Source organism: Micromesistius poutassou, assembly GCF_964030765.1.
Source record: "Micromesistius poutassou genome assembly, chromosome: 21".
Lineage (NCBI taxonomy): Eukaryota > Metazoa > Chordata > Actinopteri > Gadiformes > Gadidae > Micromesistius > Micromesistius poutassou.
In genome coordinates, this window is record NC_140291.1 from 6,798,008 (window position 1) to 6,824,029 (window position 26,022).

Below are 26,022 nucleotides of genomic sequence, written 5' to 3' on the forward strand. Positions count from 1 at the left end.
TGGGTGTGGTCGGCCGAGCCGGTCCGGCGTGACTCACTGGGCTCCGTGGGGAAGATGCTCATGAGGCGGGAGAGCAGCGAGTGGACGGCCCGGAGCACCTTGGTGTTGCCGCAGGTCATGCAGGCGGCGATGCCCCGCTGCAGGGGCTTGAAGTGGGCCAGGATGGCCGGGGACTGCAGCACCGTCAGCAGGAAGCACAGGATCTCCAGCCCTGTGCAGATGTTGGAGAAGTTGGCCTGGGCCGGCTGCTCCTGTAAGGGGGGGGAGGTGGGAGAGATGATAGAAATGAAGGAGGGAGAGGGAGAAAGAGGGGGGAAGAGAGAGAGAGAGAGAGAGAGAGAGAGAGAGAGAGAGAGAGAGAGAGAGAGAGTGATCAGAGTGGTTCAGGAAAACATGAACACCCATCTGCTTTTCTCTGTGAAATAAACTTGACTTATTCACGGGCTCCATTAACACTACATAACAATAATAGCACGTAGAGGCCTTGTGTACACACACACACACACACACACACTAAATCAATATTCTGTACACAGAGATGTATTCCTCGCACAAAGAGGGCCGCCGCTATTACCGTCTGCACTAAACCAAAGATCAATGGCCGACATCAAAACCTAATTTTGTCTAAATTGCAATCAAGGCCTACAATAAAGCGAGCGCCCGAGGGATAATCTGGAGCAGATCCGTAGCACTAATCTGGGCTAATGAACAAGGTGACTCCTGTGATAAGGCCCACTGGTAGACATCAGGGGCCCGTATTGATCCGACACCGTATTACCCCGACGACGAGGGCCGAGGCGAAGTTGCCATGGTGATAGGCCACGTCTATGTGCTATACAGTGTTACCAATACGATTTTTTCCCCGAGCGGCGGTGTGGTTGAGGTGTGTGTGTGTGAGATGCACTATGTTGAAGTGCGTGTGCACTTTGGTGATGTGCAAATGCATAGTGCTGATGTGTGAGGGCGCAGAGAGGTTTTAGGTGTGATCACTGATTCCAGGAAGGCAGGGGTGCATTCCAACAGAAATGGCCTCACGCGATCATGACTACTTTTAGTCGGTTTCGCTGAAAAGACAGCAGGTGTCAGAGTGCTACCGAAGGGATAGAAGTATGTTCTAATATCTGAATACAAATATAACAAAGAATAATTGGGTTTTCCCATGTTCGGCCATTCTGACAAAGACAACCCTTATCTCGATTTAAGCGTTGAGGTGAAGTGTTGTAGGACTGAGGGATTACATATATATTACATAGATATTTGTATTGAATCCCTGTAATATTGGGGCAAAATATAACCTAACTTTCTAACTGTAGTTCACAGATCTAAGCCAATAATGATGATAATGACATTGTAACCATTAAGGGGGTTGCAGTATGGGTATGGGGCACCTATGATATATATATATATATGTTTTTAGATTTAACAAAAAGCATTCATTATAAGCATTGATTATGCATAATTCATAATCAAAAAAGAATAAAGTGTTTTGTTGCATGGCTGATTGCACTGGCGCTAATAGTCCAGGGGTAGCACTGCGCCACAGCTGGATGCATGGAGGGGAAACACTGCTATGGGCTGGTTAACACATGCTAATACCAACCCCCGCCCCCACACACCATTTAATCACTGCCATGCCAACACAATGGGCACATAAACCAAGATCTGATTCACAGCAATGTTCATTAGCCGGAAGAAGACGGCTGGTCAGCTACAACACACTCCCCCGGGGCTCTGTGTGTGTGCGTGTGCGTGTGTGCATGCGTGTGTGAAACCTTGTTTGTCAGGCTGTTCCCTGTGGGACTTGTACGGTGGGCAAGGAAGTGAAAAGAGAGGTGGAACCGAAGAACAGCGGGAGGGAGGGAAGAAGGGAGGCGGGCCGGAGCAGTGAGCCACGCCGGGGGAAAACACGGCGCGATGGCGACGGCCAGCAGAGATAACCTTGTCTGGGTCACGGCAAACAGGACGGGGGAGGGGGAGGGGGTGGGGGGCACAGGTGACCATGAAGGACAGTGAGTGGAGGAGAAGAGAAGGAACCGATGGAGAGAGACGGGAAAAGAAAGAGGGAAGGAAAGAGAGAATGAAAAAGAACGACAGAAGCAACAAAGGAGGAGGGAAGGTAGGAAGAAAAGCAAGATTTAAGGAAGGAAGGCAGGCAGGAAGGATGCTAGAAAGAAAGACAGAAAGAAAGAAAGAAGGAGGAAATAAAGAAGAGGACCTGATAAGGGGAGCTGAAGATGGGAGAAAAGGAGGAGAGGAAGGAGAGACGAAGGAGAGGAGGAGAGGAGACACAGCGTGCGAAGGAAGAGGAGGTGTGGAGAAGGTGCTGGAGATAGATTGGGGTGGAGGTGGTGGTGGTGGGCGGGCGGGGCTGATAGGAAGAGGAAGGGGCCCTGGCGGTGGACTGGATAGACTTGCCGTTATCTCCCCCCGCTGTCATTATTTTGTCATTATGCCGCCCGGTGCCTCACTCAGAGCATTAGCGATAACGGACAAAAGGAGCCAAGTGTTTGGGCCAAACAAGCCAGTCGCACAGAGCTTAACCAGGGCTGGGGCTGCGACGATGCCCCCCCCCCTGCAGTCTCCACAACACAAACATTAGTTGTCCTTAACTGAGTGCGGTGCACTGACGCGATAACGAGGGGAACAACTCTAAGCCCTTCCAGTTTCCCTGCTGCTTTAGCTCGATGACCGTTTAAAAAGGGAAGAAATATAAGCAACATAAAGAGGCTGTTGATTTAAAGCACATGCACTAGGAACTCCAGGGCCAGAGTTACACTTGCCAGGGTTATGTTTATGTCAGGCGCTGCTCGTTACCTTGTGTTGCTTTTAAGTCCTTTGAGATATATTTGAGGGATTGGACGGTTTGCACATTTTGGTAGTGCAGGAATATATAATGGGGTCTCCGAATTGGAGATAGATAAAATGCATTCAAAAGCAAAGCAGCATGGTTCTGCCACAGGTGACTCGCACGATTCATGCTGTGTCCTTAAGGAAGGCACCAAGCCAAAATCCAATCCGTTATATTCCAATCCATAACTGACCTGTGTTCTTCTCTCTCTATTGGGACATTAGATTTAATTACTGCCGAACGAACGAAAATCTGTACATTCATAACAAAACATTTGTTTATCCAGCAGGATTGAAGTGGAAATATGCTTATTGGTGCATAATTAAAAACTACAAAACACACATTTTCACTGCAATCGAGAAATTCCGCAATGCACCGTCGCCGTTAAACAAACGAGAGCTCAGACGAAAGATCAAATGAAGAAACACGAGGAAGGAACGAGAGAGGAAGAAAACAAAAGGAAGCCGGTAAGAACAAACCAAACAAAGAAAACACGAGCCAAAATAGATGAGACAGACAGACGGACAGGCATGAACGAGCAAAGGAAGGAAGGAGGAACGGAAGGAAGAAAGGAAGGAAAGAACGGAATGAAGGGAGGAAGGCAGAAAGGAAGGCAGAAAGGAAAACAGAGGCAGATGGGAAGGCCGGAAGGAGTGAAGGAGGGTCTCTTACCACGGTCATGAGCAGCTTGTCGAACCACTGCAGCTTGAGCTCGGCGCGGGGCCACATGTCCGGCCGCAGGGCCGTCTTCATCAGGCTGACGCAGCGCCGCGACAGCAGCTCCCCGGGGGAGCCCGCCACGTTGGTGCTGTCGTTCACCTGGCAGCAGGAAGCAGGAAGTCAGCCACGGGCAACAGGACGTCAGCCCCGGGAAGGAATCGGATGTGGCTCGCGCCCTTGCTTTTGAGATTTTTTTAGTTCAATGTTACATTTGTTTAAACACAGACACGCATGTCTTTATTGATCCCTTGTGTCGATTTTTTGTTACAGACTTAAATGCAGAGCGGGTGATCAATGAAATTGAGTGTGTACTATTTTTGCATTATTTTTGCAAACACAAGCTCTGCAATGAAGCAAAGCCATCACACGTGTTAAACTAGATCTGCCTATGGGTGGGTTAGCTAAATATCCTTCATGCAGAATATATGCTTAGCTGAACAATAAAAACCGTTGCCGGGAGGTGATTACAAAGCGTACGAGAGGAAGAGGTGAGGCACTGTGGTTTATTTCAGGCCTGCATCCAAGGACATCACAGCCGTCGTTACATGGTGGCAGCTGTGTGCCTTCACAATGCTGTGCTTGTGTGTGTGCATTTGTTTGTGCATGCGTGAGTGCGCGCGCTTGTGTTTATGTGTGTGCTTGTGCATGGAGTTGCATTGAGGACAGCCACCGGGTCCTATCTTGCCCACTAGGGGATTTTGTTGAATTTGCCCTGCTGACATGGATGTTAGAGTAATTCCTTGTGTGTGTGTGTGTGTGTGTGTGTGTGTGTGTGTGTGTGTGTGTGTGTGTGTGTGTGTGTGTGTGTGTGTGTGTGTGTGTGTGTGTGTGTGTGTGTGTGTGTGTGTGTGTGTGTGTGTGTGCGAGAGAGAGGAAAAGGAAAAGGGAGATCCCACCTGGCAGGCAATCCGGATGAGGAAGTTGACCACAGTGTCTGTGTGGGGCTTCTCCACAGGTTTGGTGAGCTGCGTCTCTGTGCCAGGCATGGTCGTGCTACGTCCAAACGCCTGTACACACATACACACACACACACACACACATAGAAAAGAATGGGCACACATGCACAATTAGACCAGGAAGAGGAGAGTCATGGAAATGGTATTGAAATGTATTCCTGGAAAACGACCCGGTGAGACAGTGAGCCTCATTTCCCCGCTTAGAGTGCAAGTTCAACCAGACGGGACACCAGACGGCGGCCGTTTGATTGGCTGGGAGCTTACGGCAGTGGCGGCTCCTGTGGCCGTGCGGAACCTCTTGACATCCTGGCTGGTGGCGGCGGCGGCGGCGGCGGCCCCGGCAGCCACGCCAGGGGCGGGGGAGGGGCTGTCGGCAGGGAGGCTCCTCTTCACGGCCGCCGACGCGCTGGTGGTCGCCTCGCCGGCGGGCCCAGCCTCAGCCTCCACCTCGGGCTGGAGGAGGTGATGGAGGGGAGGGGAGGAGGCAGAGATGTGGAGGAGAGGGAGAGAGAGAGAGAGTCAGAGAGAGAGAGAGAGTCAGAGAGAGAGAGAGTCAGAGAGTCAGAGAGAGAGAGAGTCAGAGAGTCAGAGAGAGAGAGAGTCAGAGAGTCAGAGAGAGAGAGAGTCAGAGAGTCAGAGAGAGAGAGAGAGAGAGAGAGAGAGAGAGAGAGAGAGTCAGAGAGAGAGAGAGATTATTCACTTAGTTATCTATAATGCAATAGAGGTTGGGATAGTTCCCATGCTTGAAGTTTTTAAAGCGTTCGCAGTCAAACTGGGGCAGGGTCAGGAGTTGATTAGCACCAGGCTAGAGAGGGTTTATCGGGTGTAAAGAGGGAAGTAAGCTTCATGGTTTGTTATTTTAACGAACCCAGCCAAAAGATAAATGGAGTTCTCTCTTGGAATAAAAAAACAACCACAGCCGGAAGTTTCCTTAGGAACAAAAAAAGAGAGAGCCTAAGATGTGGGGAAATTAATTATTCTCAAATGTTCAGGCCTCGACAGCCACCAGTGGTTGCATTGAGAGAAATACCGTTTTTCATGTCCCAACACAAAATAGGAGAGTAGCAAACACTAAGCAGTCAGCGGCCCTGTTCAGCCCTGCAGTGCTTATGCAGCCATTTTCCACACGTAAAAGTGCGTGTGCAAGATCATCGATAATTTCGGTGATGTTTTTGCTTATGCTGCGCTTGTGTGTGTGCGTGTGTTTGTGTCTGCATGTGTGTGTGTGTGTGTCTTTCTGGCCGTGTGTATCTGTGTGTCTGGGTGTGTGTCTGGGCGTGGTTGTGTGTGTGTCTGTGCGCTCGTGTGTCTCTGCGTGTGTGTGTGCGTGCTTGCGTTTTTCTGTGCGTTTGTCTGTGTGCATGTGTGCATGCGTGTGCGTGTGCGTGCATGTGTGTGTGGCTGCGCGCGTGTGTGTGCCTGCTTGAGGGTTGAGTGTGTGCCCGTTGAGGGTGTGTGTGTGTGTCTACCAGCTGGTCCTTGATCCTCTGCAGCTCCCACTTGATGACCACCTCAGCCAGGTCAACGGCCAGCTTCCTCTGCTCTATGGTGACGCTGGGGGTGAAGCCCAGACGCTGCATGGCGCTGATCATGTGCTGCACCAGGTGGTGCCGCACCGGGGTAGTACACCTGCAATCATAGCGAACCATCAGCATCAGACAACAAGCACCGACAACAAGCATCAATGACCAGCAAACAGCACGCAATGCATGAAATAGACAGAAGGACAAATTAGGTCAGAAACCATTGACAACATCAAACACTTTGCATTTAGAAATGATCAAATGCCAATTATTACCATCGACATCAATTGCCATCCAATATTTCACTGAAATGTGAAATCCCAAAACGTACTATGAAATACTAGCTATTATTCTAACTATTGCTATGGGATAGAATCTACAACCAATTCCCATCCCTTTCAATACGACTTACATAACACAGCTGTTGAGCACTATTCTTGTTTTTGTGTCCTATAAAATACCAGGCACTTAACGACATAAAAAGAAATGGAACAGATTTCATTTAAAGTTCTTGTGTAAAATGAACCCCAAAGCTTAGCCAACCCAATGCATATGAAACCGCATTATGTTTGTAGTAAGCCCAAGGTTTAACACTGTTTGACTGGAGCGCTTAGAGACTCTTAGGCGAGAGACACCGAGGCAGAGGAAGAGAGGGAGACTCTCTCTGAAGTCACACTCCTCTAAGCCTCAAGGACATGATGACACACATTAGCGCTAGCACTCCCAGGCATCACACTCTCTGAACACACACACACACACACACACACACACACACACACATCAACTAAGAGACACACATATCATCACACACACCCATTTGAAAGGCGAGAGATGCGACGTCTACCAGATCCGCTGTTGCCAGGGAATATTAGTGCTTTTCACTTTGAGGCTAATTACGGTCGATAGAGCGGGACTTCTAAGCCACTTATGGACAGAGAGGTTAAGCCCTGTCCGTCACAAACTCACGCAGACAGACGTGGAGATGCCCACTCATCCCCCCCCACACACACACACACACACAGCTCTATCGTCGGTCATCATCCACTCCCTGGCGTAATTATGCTGATGTGATTACATTAGATTAGTCATGTGGGGCCGCTGAGGGCCGCCTGTCAGCCCGCTATAGAGGGGAGCCGCTCAGCCACAAGTCAGGCTAATGTTAAACGCTGTCACCGTGACAGGTAGGCCTGGGCCGGGCTGAGATGAGGGGGGGGGGGGGGGGGAGAGGGGGAGAGAGAGAAAATGCGTCGCCGGAGTTCACGTAACTTTTTTCCGAAACTAAAAGGCATTTAGTACCTTTTTGTGAATTTGAACGTCAAGTCACAAGCACAAAGCCTTCGAAGACGACGCACCCCTAACCTTCAGACCCTCAAAGGGTCCAGGGAGGATTAATCTATGCTTGGAGGACAGAGAAGTAATAGGAAAAAAAAAACTATCGTTCAAGGTTTAAAAAGTAATAATAAAATGATGGTGGATTGAATGTGATTGTAAAACCCGAGCCAGAGTCAAGCGATTCAAACCACTTGAAGCTGATATTTTACAAACAAAAAGGTTCAGCAGGAGTGATGCGATAATAGCGGATTAAAAGTTGATCCACAGTGAGATTGGATCAATCTCGAGCAGACGGCAAACCACGGAGAAAACAAACCAGGGTCACGAACGCCAGGCATCCACTGTTGGAGGTTGCTGCTGGATCAGCAGATTAAAAAAAAAAAGCACGATCCGCATTATGGGATATTGTCAAAAACAAACCACACGGAGATGGCACAAAAGTTTTGGACAATAAAATCTTGGTTAAACTTCCCCTCCTTATTTGGGATATTGTTACCTGTCAGATATCAACTCTTCGACTTTTTAGATGACAAAGGCTTTCTTGTTTTTGCCCGCTCATTTTTAAACGCGTTACAAGTATGATCGTTGACAAACACTCAACGACAAACAATATTGTATATTAAAACAGTGTGCATGGAATCATCTCCCTCCGGGTCCCTGCGGGGCCCCGTGTCTCCCCTCACCCTGAAGTGCTGCACGATGAGGTGCAGGATGTGGACCAGCTGCGGCACGGTGTGGCCCTCCTCCACGATGATCTTGCGGGTCCAGTGGGTGAGCATCTGGTGGCCGTCCTCCATGCGGGCCGGCACGGCCGGGGTAAGGATGGCCATGGCCTGGCGCACGATGGCCCGGGCCTCCATGGTGTGGGCCTTCAGAAGGCTGTGGAAGACCTGGGGGGGGGGGGGGGGGGGGGGAACAGTTGTTCATACTATGGCGTGTTCACTCACGACAACAGCTAGGATACATGGGAGGTTATTATAAGTTGACAAAATCTGATCAGACTCAGGAACTAACAGGGGTACAACTATTTCAATCAACCGTTTACCCAACTGAATAAAGAAATACACAGAGTGCAGTGGGAAAGGCTGCAAATAAAAACATATGAAAAAACAATCAAAGACGACTCATGTAACGACATCCCACATCCTGGGTCCAGCCTTTGAAGACGTCTTTTCCAGATCTCTCTCTCTCCCCCCACCTCACCTGCAGGACGATCTTCTTGTGGATGGCGAACTTGGCGATGATGTGGGCCAGCAGCAGGTGTCCGCTGTACTTGCAGGCCGGGTCCACGCAGGCCTTGGGCAGCAGGCAGGGCCAGGCGAAGGTCATGAGGCGCCGCAGCTTGCTGTTGCGCGACTTGTTGTTGTCGTGGATGTGGTGCGGCGCGTGCTCCACCAGCAGGGTGGAGAACTGCAGCAGGTAGATGCGCAGCGAGTCCAGCAGGTCCGCCTGCTTCTCGGGGTCCAGCACCTACACACGCACATGCACACACACAGGATGATGGGTGAGGATATTTAATAAAAAAATGATCGAGTCTGTAACAAACGATTTATGAAGCCGTCTTCAGTGCCGGAGACCCAACATGCATGCATATATGGTAAATGGTCCTCATTTATATAGCACTTTTATCCAAGGCGCTTTACAGTGTTGACTGACACCCATTCACCCATTCATGCACACATTCACACACCGACGGCGGAATCAACCACGCAGGGCGACAGCCAGCTCGCCAGGAGCAATTAGGGTGAGGCGTCTCGCTCAGGGACACCACGACATCAATGCATCAATTGTTCCAGTGTGTTCGTGTTCGAGAAAGCACACGCTAAAAAGGTGTTTCAATTATGTATCCAAGTGTAATATAATAAGAGTCAATGCACATAGCTACAATAAGCCATGTGCATGGGTGGCGCAGGGTTGTAATCCAATATGTTTCACTCTCTCCCCATACAAGAAGGTCCTCTGGTAATGGGCCGAGTTTAAAAAAGAAGAGGCGCGCTGGGAAGTGAAGCCACACAAAGGCTAGCATGTTTTGCGGCCTTATTCTTTTTGAATTGAACAGTCGCCGCAATTACATGAATCGGAAAATCCATGTGAAATATGGGCCGGGGGGATTCCTGAATGGAAGATGTGGACAAGGGCCTCCCGTGCTGCCCTCAATGCAGCCCAGCTCTTTCTCTTCCAGCAAAGTTTTTTTTTTTTTGCTGTATTTACCAAAAAGCCGTCCCAATAATGGCATCAAATTGTGGCTCAAAAGAAAATCAAAGAAACCGGCTAAAAGTAAGCTTTTCCCCATTCAGAGGACGGCCAATCACCGTTTGACTGCCCCCTGAGAATAGACAAGACGGAGACACTAGCAGAGAACAAAGAAGAGATTTAAACCACACACACACACACACACACACACACACACACACACACACACACACACACACACACACACACACACACACACACACACACACACACACACACACACACACACACACACACAGAGAGAGAGAGAGAGAGAGAGAGACAAGAGTGAGAGAGAGAGAGAGAGAGACACAAGAGTGAGAGAGAGGGAGACAGAGATAGAGAGAGTGCAGCCATTAGCAGCCATTAGCTGCTTGGTGTTAGCCGCTGATGAGATCCACCACAGTACACACACTGACCTTTAGCATGGCAACACCGTGACATTTACACCGGCCATTATGGCCTGCCCTGATAAATGGAAGAAATAATGGTGGGGGGGGAGACCAGGATGAGAAGCCAGGTAGAGTGAGAGGGAGCGAGAGCGAGAGAGGGAGGGGGGGGGGGGAGGAGAGAGAGAAGAGAGCGAGGGAAGGCAAGAGAGAAAATAAAGAAAGAAAAATAGAAACAGAGGGAGAAAGAGGCAGCCAAAGAGATTGAACACTAAACGCGACGAGATGCAGAGACGAAGGGCGGAGGTGCCAGGTGAAGGGCGATGAGCGGTATGGTGATGACCTAAGGGTGATGAGCAGAAGCGATGAGGAGAGGAAATGCGAGGTCATCACTTCGGCAGTGATGAGAGAGAGAGAGAGAGAGAGAGAGAGAGAGAGAGAGAGAGAGAGAGAGAGAGAGAGAGAGAGAGAGAGAGAGAGAGAGAGAGAGAGAGAGAGAGAGAGAGAGAGGCGTTTAAGATTGGTGGAAATAAAAAGGGGGGGGGGGGGAGAGGGAAGGATGGAAACAGCCCAGTCGGTTGTGTGTGTGCGTGAGTGCATGCGTTCGCAGCGTGCGCTACCTTGGTGATGAAGACGCTGGTGATGCTCTCGGGGTTGTCGCCCTCCGGGTTTGGGGGCCCCAGCAGCAGCTCCCCCTCATTTTTCTCGAAGCTGTAGAGGAAGGCCGGGTTCAAGATGTGCTGGAGCACCTGGAGGGAGAGGAGGGACACACACACACACACACACGCGCGCATTAGAGGGACACGACAGGGGGCAAATCAAAACTTTGCATCGTAACCTTGGAGAGAACCTGAGAGAAGAGCACACACAGGCACACGCACACACACACACACACACACACACACACACCTCAAAGCGCTGATGTGTTTGTTCATTCATGGCGTGGGCGTCTTGAACTCAGCGCAGTTCATATGCATCACGCTCTACTCTCCAGGTGACGGGCCAAAGACATTGAACCTGAACTCCGCTGTGCCTACTCTTGCGAATAGCTTTCCCTCCCTTCTTTTTAAGCCAAACAGGTGGCCATGATGAAGTCTGCCTCTCAGTTAATGATGCATGTGTACTTGTTTGTACTGTGCATAAACATATGAAGGTAAAACGCTCCGAAAGGGATGAATACATTGCCTGAGGCCGTGTATTACAATGGGTTGAATAAACACACTGGAGTAATGAGTTGTTTTGAATTATGTCTCTTATACATTTCAACGGAATTAGTTAATAAAACATTTCAGAAATCTATTTGGTATTAATTGCATTATGTTCAGCAGCTATGTAAAATATAAACATCAGAAGAACTTCATTCATTAAAAAGAGAACACATTTTCAAATAAATCAAGCATGTTTAACCTTGCTAGAATAAGCAAGTCCATCTGACTGCGTGTTTGTGCTATTCCGTTGTTCAGTCTTTACGTGAACAGAGTCTGGCTGACTGAGCGGTTCATTGAAAGGCATTTAACACAAGCCACGGAATGGGGGAAAACAAAACACGAGTACCGCGTAGCACTGTCGAACGCACACGCAATAGCTCAGAAAGATTGATGGTGGGACGAACGACAGGAGTAGACACACATGAATGACTGAATTATAACCTTGATTAAATGTTGACGAATACGTTTGACACGGCACGGAAATCTGTTTGGGAAATTGATGTGTTGTAAACAAAACGTTGGATGCAGAAAAAAAGTATTGATTTTGATTCAACGCTCACAAATCCTAAATCGAAAAAGTTGTCCTTTGCAATACTACGCCATATTTACCTTGAAACAGGCTTTATATACAGTCAGAGAACCTAGCTCGCTCATAATGTCAACCGCCATTCGCCTTCAGTCAAAAAGAAAACAAGGTGTATGTTAGGAAAGTACCAGAGTCACTTATCAATAGCACACACACACACAACGATCCATCCACACATAACGATCAATCCATCTACATCTTCATACATGTAACCGACCACACGTTTCATTTCATTGCTCTCCGAGTTTCCCCCCCCCTACCACAAACGACGGCGCCACAGAGCTCTTTGTTGTAGACAAAGGCTTGATGAAGTGTTAAACGGCAAAATAACACCCAGTACAATGGCACTAACGACGGCATTTATTAAACCGGGCCCTTCTATCTCCTAATGAACTCGGCGCTCCATCCATCACAGAGGGAGGACAGGGCGGTGCTTAGTGCGATAGGGGCGTCAGCATATGTTCCCCCTTCTCCACTGGCGCATTATTCACACGCGCACACACAACCACACGAGATTCACACAAGAACACACATCCACTGCCACATTCAAAGAACACACTTTCTCACACACACACACACACACACACACACACACACACATACACACACACACACACACACACACACACACACACACACACACACACACACACACACACACACACACCGTCTGTCTCTTTGTCGCTCCCATCTCGTCCTATTAATTCCAGGCCCCTGTGATATCAATCACTCCAACGTCACCGCGCATTACTACAAACGCCATCAGATGATTAGTATGGCAGCCTCTGTCTTTGAGTGTGTGTGCGTGTGTGCATGTGTGTGTAAGATGAGTGAGGAAAATACCTCCAAGCTTGAAGCCCGTCGCTCTCTGCAGCTGTGCTTTAATTATATTGGATCCCATTACTACCCGACTAAACAAATAATGGCCCTGAGTGCGTGCATGTGTGTGTGTGTGTGTGCGCGCACGTGTGTTTGTGTGTCTATGTGCGTCTACAGCCAAACCACCTTAGGGAGGGGGTGGATGCGTGAGGCCCAGAATATGTATTAGGCTAAGAAGATAATTAACAAACAGCTCTCCGTGTGGTGGCCGCGTCGGGGAGTGAATCTTAAACGAAGTACTTTAGCACGCTTCACAGCGCCGTCGGAGACGCGGTGGGAGTGCGCCGCTGACAGCGAGGGCCAGGTTTCATCCCTGTTTGTGGGCCAAGTCCACTCGAACAGAGACGCCTTGTATCATGCCTGGTCTGGACGAGGGCCCACAAAGGTACTTTACTCAATCCCTTTGTTCGATGGCAGGGCAATGAGTTGAAACGGACGGGGATTTCAGAGTACGGGACCACCCTGGTTTCAGGCTTTGAATGTTTACGACATAAACTAAAAATCACTCAACTGTTTAGTCACTTCAGGTCAACATTATTATATGTTTTTACATATTTATAAACGATAAACAATATGTTTCACGTCAGGAGGGGCACAAAGGCGTGCGGGAAGTCAATTCAGATTCGACAATGAATTTGCCGCATGGCACGACAGCATAACAGCAGGAGGTGAGCCGTTGACATTCTGAGTGTTTTGCTGACCTTGCACTGGCTGTTTCCCGCTCTTGTTAAAGGGAGAATATTCCATCATTGCCCCATCTGTCTTTAAAGACACGGTTAGTTGAGTTCCCTAGAAGGAAAAATGCATTCAAAAAGACGCTTTCAAAACTGACTTGCACTTGTTTGTGATGAAATGAAAGTATGTCCAAGTACTTAGTATGGATCACCTTTCATCCTTCTGCCCTCTCTCGCTCTCTCTCTCATATAGGCCAATACGTCTCTCCATCACCAAGACGGCACAAAAAAAACAACAAAAGCTAGCATCTGCTACTCGCCAGAGGAGCACAATTAAAGAGGAGGAAAACAATGATGGGAGCAGAAACGAGCCGCGTGTGCGCGTACGTGCGTGTGCGCGTACGTGCGTGCGTGCGTGTCACTGTTACCTCGAGGGAAATAACAATAATACGAATAAAGTAAAAAATCAAGCGCCATGCGGGGGCCGAGGACGCCGGGCGTGATGACTTTGCCGAACACCCCGTGCCTCCCTTTCCTGCGGCTCTTTCGGTTTGCCGTGTCGTCCCGTTCACGAATCCATATGCCGTGCTGACAACAACGCTCCGCCTGTACTGCGGCTGGAGAGGACGCCGTGATCGGGCGCTGCACGCGTCAGCCACTGCGTGTCCTTGTATGAGAGGTCCTGTCGGACTAATGGGGTGTGTGTGTGTGTGTGTGTGTGTGTGTGTGTGTGTGTGTGTGTTTAATAGATGAGGCGGTGAGGCTTTGTGTGGGAAAAGACAAATGATGTCATGTGCGCGTGTGTGAAGCGACACAGCAGAATGTCGTGCATGTGTGTGAGAAAGGAATAGGGCAGCTAAAAGTCTGCGCATGTGCTTGTGCGTCGAATGTATCTGAGCGTGTGTGTGTGTGTGTGTGTGCGTGCGTATGCATGCGCGTGCGTGTGTGTGTATGTGTGAGCGAGAATGTGCGTGCGTGCATCTGTGAGAAGGCATCGCAGTGTGAATGTGTGTGTTTGTGTGCTGGACTGTGGCAGACCAGTCCTTTCCCACTGACCCGTCAGAACTTGCCAACGCTACAACCGCCCAGCCTCCTGCCAAACTCCACAGCCAGCTAAATCTGTGCTGCCCATCGGTGCACCGATCTGATGCCGTGTGTGTGTGTGTGTGTGTGTGTGTGTGTGTGTGTGTGTGTGTGTGTGTGTGTGTGTGTGTGTGTGTGTGTGTGTGTGTGTGTGTGTGTGTGTGTGTGAGAGAGAGTATAATTAGAAAGCAGTGGCGCTGATTGGAATGCTGGCTGGGTGGATGGAGTGGTGAGCTGAGAGCGATTAATTTGTGAGCTGCGCAGGGATTCAGAAATACGTAAAAAAAACAAAAGAGCGAATGGCTAACTCCATCAAATGTTTGATCTACAACACATCCACCATGAAGTTCACAAAGCTCAACACAAGCAAGAACCCCCCACCCAATATGATATTTTTTATCATGGAAGACTTGATGTGTGGGACCAAAGAGGGCCTGCTTATACCTTCCTACAAACAGTTGTTGTTAAATCTCAACTCATTAATTTACTATTTATTATGTTTTTTGGTTTAAGGGAGTATCATGCTTTCTAAACATGTACAATTATTATATAAATTGCAACTCTAAAATTGCAAACTAACTGTACTCAAAACTTACAGTTTTATGTTTGTAACTTACAGTTACAAACAAGTGTCGGATTTACAACCTACAAAGCAAACTGCATGGATTCATGGCCAAAGACTTCAAATTGTGTTGTTCAAATTGTGTTGTTGTGTTGTTCAAAGACAACCCAATTATAGTATATCAAAGTGATTCTACCGGAGATTCTACCGGAGCACGTGCCTTCGTAGCGATGCAACCGAATCGTTCAAAGTAGGGCCCTCACCTTGGCTTTGAGCTCGTCGTTGAAGTGGGGGTCGTTGAACTCCACGAAGCGGAAGAAGAGGGCCCGTTTCTGGGCGATGCTGTAGTTGCGGGGGATCTCCTCCTCCATGTACTCCTTCAGGAAGGTCATGTTGCACAGGAAGCGGCCGGTGAAGGCCCTCAGCAGTTGGAAGAGCAGCTCGATCTCCAGGTAGTTCCTCCTGCAGGCGGAGGAGAGGGGGTTTTGAGGGGCGGGATGGACCAGGGTTTAGGAACAAGGGTCCCCACGTCGACGGTAAGGGTCTTTTGGTTGCTCAACAACTTTGTGCAGTGTTGGATATTGAATCGCCGGTTGAGGAACTAAGCGAATGAGCCGAATAACACCATCAACTTTTTGAAAGAGACGTTGCATTTCATTTGCAGTTATGAAGTAATCAAGTTATGAACGTCTGAGAGTTAGGAACATTCACACGCTGTCAAGCGTCTTCAAAGAACCTGTCATACAAAACACTGCAATCCCATATGTGACACCTCAGGTGCAGGGAAACCAAAATAGGTAGAGAACCTGAATGTCACACGAAGAACGACACCATAGCAACACACCCGTGAGCTCACCTCCTGACCCCAGCTCGACTTCAAAAAAAGGAACATGCAAATTAACCACGCACAAAGAGGCATCCAGACTGCAGCGCACTTACTTGCAGTAGCTGAGCAGGCAGAATGCCAGCAGCTTGGGCTCCTTCCAGTTGGTGGCGGCCATGTTGTCTTTGCGGTGGCGCTCCTGGAAGGCTTCGCTGACCCAGACCCGCCGCAGGTGGCTGACCAGGGAGTGCTGGCCGGCCAGCCAGCCCTCGTCGTTCTTCACGATGATGCTGATGATCTGGGCGCGGTAGGGGAAAGGGTGTTGGGGAGTTTAGAAAAAGGCTTGTGTTTTTTTTCTGAAATAAAACCAGGGTGTCGCAGTGGTAGAGACAAAGAATTTGAATAATCATTTTTTTTTTAATATCGCGCAGTCGATATGGACGGATTGTGGGCATTTGATAATGAGTAGAGATTTACCAAAGAGACCGTGTTTGTTTGTTTATGCGTATGTCCTCGGGCCTGAGTGAAAACGGATTTGTATTGCGCTCGTGTCTGCACATGTGTGTGTGTGTGTGTGTGTGTGTGGGTGCAAGCGTGTGGATGCGTGTGCATGCCCATCACATGAGTGTGTGTGTGTGTGTGTGTGTGTGTGTGTGTGTGTGTGTGTGTGTGTGTGTGTGTGTGTGTGTGTGTGTGTGTGTGTGTGTGTGTGTGTGTGTGTGTGTGTCTGTTAAAGCACCTTAATAGCATGGAACTGCAGGTCCAGCCTGGCTGTGGTGGTGGAGGGAGAGCCCGGGCGGACGGTGGCCGCAGTGCCGGCCGGAACCAGCAGGGGGACGAAGCGACTGGGGTTGGAGGCCAGCACGTCTCTCAGGGGCTTGGCATCCTTGTGTTTCAGGAAGCTCTGCATATTCATCGGGACGTACGGGCACGGTATTCATGAGAGCGTTTTCAGCACACAACCGAGTCAAATCCAAGGCGTTTTTATAAATATTTATACTCGCTTTCGAATGACTTTGAAATCACTAGACCGTACAATAGTATGGACTCGTGAGTGTAGAGTAGTGGTGCATCGTTCGGCTGCATTTGATGCAGAACAGGACGATAATGCCTCTATTACCAGTTTAATGCGTGACCTGTGTAACGAGAAACTGCGGCACACACCAAACACCTGAGTTACACAGTTGTCACGGGAGCACACAGAGTCCCTCTGGTTAAGAACAAGGGTTGTGTGGCTAAATATATATCTTCCACTGAGACAAGTTATTACATCACAGAGGCCGCCATAAAACTGTCATCTGGACAGGGGTGAGAGCGTGGTCCAACGAGGGGAGGAAGAGAGCGGGGGGGGGGGGGGTGACTGACCATGAACATGCGACTCCACTGGGGGTCGTTCAGGGTGGCCTCCATCATGAAGAGCTCCACCGTCTGAGACGGGTGGCGCGTCAGGAACTTGATCAACGGCTCCCGGAACGGACTGCCCGCCTGCGAGGGGGAGAGAACGAAACACTGTTTTGTAATCCGTTGTTAGCACACACACACACACACACACACACCTTTCCCTCCCCCCCCCCCCACACCCAACATGAATTAATACTGCATGACACACCTCTGCATTGCTCCAAGTGTGTGTTGTATGAAGTACTGCTAAATAAATTAGGAAAGTACTACAGAGTGAACTAATAACTCAACGTCTCCCGCAGAGCCGTTGCGGCCCGGGACGGAGGGGTGTGGTGACAGTATGGCGGGGAAAATGACAGCATGAATGAGAGCTCCCATCACTCCTCCCCTCGGAGGGAACTCCTCGGTATGAAGTGGGCGGCACTGCCAGTGAGGCTCCGAGTCGCCATCAGATTAGATGGGAGGATTAAGTGGATTACCAGGCTCATTATCCCAGCATGAGTCACTAAAATATAAGAGGATTATCGGCGGCACACCTCAGAGGATTTGGAAAAAAGGAAAATACACAATCAATCTTATTTAAAAAAAAAAGGGCTGGCTTTTTCCAAGCCACAAACTGCCAATGGGAGGTAAAACGATTGATATCAAGTCTGCGTTACATAGCGGGTGGCCCATTGAGGAACACAGACCGACAGACACTCAGGTCCCACCTCGATGAGCATGGCTCTCTCCGTCTTCATGACCACCTCCAGCAGGGGTTTGACCAGAGTCTGGGGGGCCGCTGGGATCAGGTGGAAGAGGTTGATGATGGCCGAGCAGATCTTCATCTCCTGGAGGGAGAGAGCAGGGGACGGAGATAAAGACAGATCAATAACGAGAAATGAAAGAGGGATGTGAAGGAAGGGAGAGGCTTGTAGGGGAAAGGTACAGGCAGGTGTCACAGCCACTGTGGAAAAGTAATCGAGACGATATTGGTCGGCAGGAACATTCAGGAAACGGAGAGGAAACTGACATCACACTGGAATGAGTGCTTGGTTAACAGTTAAACAAAGGCTGCTATGGTAACACACACAAAAAGAAAGATATGTATTGGTATTTTCTTCAAACCGGGTTTCCAGGGACAACAACAACAGACACACAGAACTACAGGGCAAGTCACCATCACTATCACTACCACCACAAAACACAACATCTGTTGAACTCACTAACACCACAACATTGATTTTGACTGGGAACAGTCAGTCACTGACAAGGAGCCACCAACAGAGGGCTCCACCTCAAACCAGATCTCACCTCAACACCTTCCAATGCAGGCTGTACCGGAACAAAACAATGGTCAGTTCGGAGCGTCAAAAGAGGTGTGTGTTTGAGTGTGTGTGCGTGTTCATGCTTCTGAACCTAAGCCATGATCGAGAACAACGTGGCCTAATACATATCATTAAATGGAGGGGACAAGTGATTAAAGGGTTGGTTTTACAGAGAAAGTCTGATGAACAAAGGAGGAAATTAATAAGTTGTAATTGTTATTATTATATTATAAGCAGTGATTTAAGGAGGGGGATTAATCCAAGGCAGCACAAATGTCCTCAATTTTGACTTAAATGAAGTCGGTGTATTTTGTACATGAAAAGTGTGGAGGGGGGGGGAGGGATGAAATGATATCCGTCAAGAGACTGCAGCAACCTTTCCTCATGATTTCCAGCTGGTCTCCCACTCTCTGTTCACCCGATGGGGTACCGGAAATATCACCGGGTGAGTGGGTTGCCAAAGTTACGGGTGGCATTTGGACGAAAACTCTCCATGACAAGGCGGTGCTGCCGGTGATCTAAAAACTCCTCGACACATTTGAATTCCGACAGAACTCAAAAAAATTTAACCCTGGCCCCGTTCTTTTCAAGCAAATACCTTTTCATTGTTAGTCCGCCCTGTATTGCACAAGTATAATACTTTATTGTTGTTGCACACTGAACACAGAATAACACCCTGGCATCCACGATTCCACATCCCCTTCGACATCGTTAATTGGACGAAGGATTTAGCGGCATTGACTAAACATCTACCGGCTGACCCCAGGAATTAATGGCTAGAGAAAGAAGGCGAGGCGGACCTGTCCTCTACTTTATCCCTCTCTCCGCTGGCACCCGCCGTCCCGATCCACCCAGGAGTACGGTCGCCTGACCTGCCTGACCGGCCTTATTGTAACCGCCAACTGGCTGTCAAGCCACCTCACACAGGGCGCGCGTGTGCCTGTGCCTGCCCATGCGTGCCTCAGCCTATTTGCATCTCATTACGCGCGGTTGTCTGAGGTCTGAGACAAGGAGGAATTTCAATGTCTGAAGAAGGGAGAGAATAAAAACCCTGGTGCGCTCAAGCGAGGTGCTGAATGGTGGGTTTGCGTGGTCCGTTTTCCCTCCTTTATTTATACCCTCCCCCGTCATACTCCCGTGAGTGTCATCCCCCCACATCCGAAACACGTAATCCCATCCACGCTCCACATGATCATCAATACTTCCTTTCACGCAACACTGTTTCACTCCGCCCACCCCAACACAACCTGACTTCCTCTCTCTCCTCTTGCTCACCTTTTTTCCTCCCACTCTACAAGGTTATCTGTCGGAAGATAATGAGGGCCCCGTGGCGAGGCGCAGGGCCCTCAGCCGCCTGCCAGGCGCCTAATTAATCATTGATTGTAATATGGCCACTCACGACTCACCGGGGATCGGGCCCCTGCAGTGTGTGTGCGTGTGCGTGCGCGTGTGCGTGACTATGTCCGTGTGGGACACATTTAGCTTGAGCAGGATAGATCCGTTGAACACAAAGAAAAAGGGGGCGGGGGGGGGGGGGGGGGCCCTAAGTCTTGACAGCTTTCAGCAGCTCTACTTCCGACTCGTATCGTCTCAGAGCCCAGGGGCCTGCCCGCGGCGGAGCGGAGCGTGGCAGAAGGCGTTTTTCATTACGACCCAAGTGGGGGTGGTTCACGTTACTGACAGATTCTAACGGTTTCCGGGGGGGGGGGGGGGGGGGGGGGAACTCACACTGCCATCACTGCGTTGGCCTCCCTTGTGCGTGATGACCACCACCTCCATCCACTTCCTCAGGTGTTGCTGGGGGAGAGAGAGAGAGAGAGCGAGAGAAACAGTTCAGAAAAGACAACAATTAAGTGGCAACAAAAAACGAATGTGTAGTGCAGTCTCCGGCTAAGGATTTAGTGAGTCGACTATACGCAATCTATCCCCGACTGCTAGTCATACGTATAAAAAAAAGTTGTGAGTCACAACGGTGCCGTTAACATCGTCAACCCAAGGACCTGAGGTGCCCTTGGAATCAGAGTGCTCACCATCATCTGGTCGCAGAACTTGTCGTTGAAGGAGTTGGGGAAGAGGCGCGTGACGGAGGTGAGGCGGTTGACCACGTTGAGCGTGAGGCTGCGGTAGTCGCCCAGCATCATCAGCAGGGGGCGCATGTGAGTGTGGATCTGGTCCACCTCGATGGTGGCGCCCTCCAGGAACTGCAGGGCGGGGAAAGTTAAGCGTCACCGTGCGTGCAAAACACATTTTTCGCAAGGATGACCGTTAACGAGATATTAGGAGAACAAATCGATAAAATTTTCCCGCTATTAGTAACATATTTGGCCGAAAACGATTATTTTTCCACGTTGATTGGTTACAAGATCAGTAGAGCAGTAGAGGACGGTTAAGAAATGTGTGGGCCCAGAAATGGGGATCAACACACTGGGAGAACTAACAGCATTGCTATCGCTGTGGCATTAGCCCTGGCCTTGCAAGACCCCAAAGATCGCTGGACACCATATCCTCAGCCTCCTGTGTCTTCATTAAAAGAAGTGAGGCCCCCAAAAACCAGGGGCAGGGCCAGTCACGCACACACACACACACACAAAATGGAAAGGGACAGGGCACACGCCCACAGATAAGGAAGAGTGTGTGTGTGTGTGTGTGTGTGTGTGTGTGTGTGTGTGTGTGTGTGTGTGTGTGTGTGTGTGTGTGTGTGTGAGAGAGGCTCGGTGAGTTGATGATGCACAGCAACCACATTCGTTCTCAGCACAGGGAACAAACACTCCATCCTGTATCGATCGGCTGGTGGCAACGGTCATTAGTGTTAGCAGGGGCAGAAATGAAAGAATGGGAGCAGAGAGGAGGACCAGAGATTGGGCAGGAGAAGAGGAATCAAACAGACCAGCGGGAGGAGGAGGAGTGACAAGGGGCCGCGGGCAGGATATTTGATGGACCAGTGGAGGAGGAGAAAGGGAGGGGGGGGGGCTAGGATGACGAGGAGACGTGTGGCCGATCGGGTTGAAATCGATTAGGGGACAGACGGGGGGGGGGGGGTGAACAACGTTTGACGCCCCCCTTGTGTCCCTCCCAGATCCAGTTCCAACCAATCTAAATGCTAAAAAAGACGGGTCCTGCTTGCTTACGAACGCTTCATGTAGCGGCAACTGTTGTGCGCGCAGGAAACGTCAAAGGCTATGAAGCAGAGTGAGTGTGATGGATGGATTAGGAGAGATTCATGTGCAAGTTGGCAGAGTGTGTGGTTAAAGAGCAGGCCACGGGAACAACGCTGGCCAGGATTTGAAAACCGATGATAAAACATTAATCGAATGCACTGCGGACCACGATGGACGACCGTAGTTATTTTAAACACGAAGCACGTGGGGGTTTCAGCGGAATACATGTTTATCTGACCCGATAATAACACATTATTTTGCTCTTGAAAACAGGGAGGTTGTTCAAGAGGGTGCTGGAACAGAAACGGGCGCATAATAAACAACGCCTGCGTGGATCAAATGGGTGCCGGCGGCGGTGAGTGTCATCAGTAAGTAGAAGAACACAGATGGAGGAGAGGCTCGACCTGCTCGTTCGCTAACCGTGGCACTGACCTTCCTCATGCAGGCCTCGCCCGCCTCCTGCAGCTCGCTGTTGGTGGAGTTGAGGGCCTTGAAGAGGGCCGCGATGATCTTCTCCCTCGACTGGGGCAGGTAGTTACAGGCTGCCAGGGCATCTGGAGAGAGAGAGAGAGAGAGAGCGCAAGCGAGCGAGAGAGCGAGAGCGGAGAAAGGGGAGAGAGAGAGAAAAGGGGGAGAAAGAGAGAGAGAGAACGATAAAAAGGGGAGAAATAGCGATAAAAAGGGGAGATGGAGTGAAACAGCAGCCTGTTAGCCAACCGCGCGCCTCATAAGGGGGTTCGGTGCAGCTTGTTCTTAAGCGTTACGGTCGTTATGATCCCACGTTCACGCAACGCAAGGACCACGCAGACGCTTCGACGCAGTCGTGAACGTTTATGGTCCTGCGTCGGGTTTTAGTGAGCGGACCAATCACAGCCCTTGGGGCTGCGTCGCCTCGACGGAAGGTTACATTTTTTGGGAGGCGCACGTCAGGCCTTTGCGGCGGACGCGAGGAGGGTCCGCAAGGCCGTAACCCCCTTGCATTGCGTGAACGTGGGACCATAAAAGAGCCCTTTACCGCTCACACCTTATGGCCGTGTGAATCCCAGAGTGCCGGGTTGCTGGGGCTGAACTTACTGAGGGCGGCGATGCGCAGGGGCACCAGGGACGGCAGGCTCTTGTAGCAGGGCAGCTTCATCAGGGCCGCGTCCTCCGCCTCGCAGAGGTTCAGCAGCTGGGGAGCAGGGGCAGAGGGGTCAAAGGTCAGGATGCAAAACAAGCACATGTCGACAATCTCCCTATTGCCAAAACGGTGTGACAGGGGCTCTCTCCCAGACACACACACACACACACATTTGAGCATGTGTGTGTGAGTGAGTATGTGTGAGTCTGTGAAAGTGCAATAATGTGTAAGGGGAAGAGAACGAGAGTGAGACATTGAGTGAGAGTAACAGTCAGTGTGTGTGTGTGTGTGTGTGTGTGTGTGCTTGTGTCCTATCAAATGAATCCCGGTGTCAGTTCCCTTGCATGGCTGTAGCACTCACAAGCCAAAACATAACCACCTGCATTCAACAGCATATGGTTCAATCTGGAAAAGCCCCCAGGAGCCTACCTCTGTGTAGAAGACCTTGTGCTCCATGACGTTGAGGTCCATGGTGAAGAGGCGGGGCTGCAGGGTGGTGCAGAAGGTGTTCCCCTCCATCAGGCCGATCTGGGCATTGGCCGGCTGGTGGCGCAGCAGGTGCTTCTTCGGGGGGACCATGTCCTGCAACACCTGGGGCGAGAGACATCGGGGGGGGGGGGGGTGAGAGAGAGAGAGAGAGAGAGAGTAATGGTAGATGACCGAGATGGTTGAATGGGAAAAGGGATACACAACAAAAGAAAGAAAGATGAGAGATTAGACCATCGACTCTCACCTTTGCCAGTATTTAGCATCCAGCTTTTATTATCTAGTAGTCACATTCGATTTTTCTGTAACACGCCACCAACCGCACCCTCCCTCCTCCTCCTGCCCGGGGCTCACCTCTTTGTGGGGCTCCATGATGATGGTGACACTCTTGCCAGTGACCTGCGCCAGCACCTGCAGGGAGTGCATGGCCTGCTTGCGCACGGTGGAGTTGGGCGAGGTGACCTCCCGCACCAGGTCGTGGGTCACCATGTGGAAGGACTTGTCCTGCGCCGCCAGCAGCTCCTCCGTCTTCTCCTCCTCCTTCAGTGGTGTGGCGCAGCGCACCAGCAGCTGCTCCAGGGTGGTCTTGGCCATGGCCACCGCCCCGTTGGACACCTGTGGGTGGGGGGGGGGGGGGGGGGAGGACTGTGAGTAGGATGCACTGGAGGGTGTGGTGCAAGACACACTGGTCGATAAGAATGCCAAGTTCAGGGACCGTTTTAAAAGACACACCGGGCAATTTAAGTGCCGTTTACAAACCACGCTGGGCAATTTAATGACTGTTTTACAAGACACACTGCCCAGCCAGGGTGCCCTTTACGATACATGCTGGCCAATTTAAGGACTGTTTTACACGACGCACTGGCCCACAGGGGGGACATATGCAAAACACGCTGGCCAAGTTGAGGACTGTTTGACAAGACACGCTGCCCAATAAGAGGTTGTTTTGAAAGGCACGCGGGCCAATTAGAGGACTATTTGAGAAGACACGCTGGCCAGTTAAAGTGTCAGTTGCAAAACACGCTGGCCTATTCTGGACTGTTTTGAAAGACACACTGGTCAATAAGAGGACTGTTTACTACAATCAAACCAAACAAGCAATGCACTTGCAAATGTTTCCAATATAGTGTTAAAAAAGTGTTTAGAGTTGTTTATTGATAATAAGCTCAGTAGGAAAAAACATATCACAGGTGTCCAATAAATTAGCGAGAAACATTGGCGTTATACGACGAGTAAGACCCGTACTGTCGAGAAAAAATGTTATGGATTTATATTACTGCCTTATTTATCCCTTTATATCCTATGGCAATATAGTATGGGCAAGCACATATAAGAAAAAAAAATTTAGAACTGTAACCAACTCCAGTTGGAACGCTCATAGTGCTCCACTATTTCAAAGTCTAAAGTTGTGAAGCATATATGATGTTAATACTCTTCAGATTGGCACTTTTGTGTTCCAGTTTTTCAATAATTTACTTCCTTCTTCTTTCAATTGTTTTTTTATAACCAGGTCACAGATCCAGTCATCAGACCAGAACTGTAGACCTCCTTCACAGTCAATTTTACAGAACAAATCTTGGCCAGTTTTCAATTAGGCATAGAGGCCAGTCATTTGGAACAGTTTCCCTGTAACACTCCGAAAACACTCCTCTTTAGTTACTTTAAAAAAAACATCTTAAAAACATTCTCATTTTAAAAGCTTACGATAATGTATTAGCATATTCACTGTGTGATATTTTTTTTGCATTTGTAACATGATTTTGTAGTTGTTTTTGTTTTGTCTTTTTTATATTTTAACCGTTCACTTTATTTCTTTATCTTACCTTATTGTAATTTAATGTTAGGTGGGCATCCTTTATAAGCCCTCTGGGGTTTCTTTTGTCCCAACCGTGCATTATGTCTACGTATGTCTATGTGAATATTTTTTTGTTATTTTAATCTTGATTATCTTGCACAAAGAAATAAAAACTAAAAACTAAATAAACTAAAACTAAGTACACAATGCAGGAAAATATCACAAAGAAATCTACCTGGGGTCCAATATTCACTGTCACAGAGCATTTCTATTTCAGAATACATATCGCACACAGAGGATGGAAAAATGGGAGCTCAAAATAAACAAATAGTTTAACTAATGTAAACCTGTGGAATCAGGTAATGAGGTTAGATTACAATGTTTACTAAATCACCTCACCCAGAGAGATTAATTTGGCCTACAATACGAAAAAGAGCAAATCTGCCAAATGAACCAAAGGAACCGAGCAGAACAAAGCAGAACACCAGCCCCCATGGCCTCACCTCTCCCGTGAGGTCCATCATGACAAACAGCAGGGCCTTGAGGAAGGTGAGCTGGTTCTGCAGCACCCAGATGAGAGGCAGCCGCTCCATGAGGAACTTGATGGAGACCACGCCGCCCAGCTTGGCGAACCATGCCTGCTCATAGCAGCACGCGCACAGGCGCTCCACGATGTAGGAGAACAAGGGCAGCTGGCAGGCCTGCAGGGAGGAGCAGGAGGAGGAGGAGGAGGAGAGGGCATTCAATGATGGATGGCATACCTTTACTAAATCTGGCACTATGTCAACACAATGGAGGAGCGAATAAAAATAAAACGCTCGATGGCTCTTGTAAATCGGTATATTGTGCTTATAAATTGCCGAGAGCATGGCATCGACCCTGCCATGGTTAGAGGTTCAATGTCCACTGGGCACAGCCGAGAAGGTATGCACTCACGGTA

The 26,022-nt window shown here is 49.4% G+C and overlaps 1 protein-coding gene across 1 annotated transcript in view; it reads right to left on the reverse strand.

Moving 5' to 3' along the window:
- The window catches only part of trrap (transformation/transcription domain-associated protein), a 101,599-nt gene that overhangs the window by 56,211 nt on the left and 19,366 nt on the right, over positions 1–26,022 (reverse strand). Inside the window, 21 exon segments of the mRNA XM_084485574.1 lie at positions 38–251; positions 3,521–3,667; positions 4,465–4,575; positions 4,789–4,977; positions 5,994–6,143; positions 6,145–6,153; positions 8,063–8,269; positions 8,583–8,849; positions 10,621–10,749; positions 15,256–15,454; positions 15,932–16,113; positions 16,555–16,719; positions 17,181–17,300; positions 17,927–18,046; positions 20,252–20,320; positions 20,554–20,724; positions 22,114–22,235; positions 22,756–22,852; positions 23,231–23,392; positions 23,642–23,902; positions 25,586–25,783. Of these exon segments, the coding sequence (XP_084341700.1) occupies positions 38–251; positions 3,521–3,667; positions 4,465–4,575; positions 4,789–4,977; positions 5,994–6,143; positions 6,145–6,153; positions 8,063–8,269; positions 8,583–8,849; positions 10,621–10,749; positions 15,256–15,454; positions 15,932–16,113; positions 16,555–16,719; positions 17,181–17,300; positions 17,927–18,046; positions 20,252–20,320; positions 20,554–20,724; positions 22,114–22,235; positions 22,756–22,852; positions 23,231–23,392; positions 23,642–23,902; positions 25,586–25,783 (3,289 nt within the window).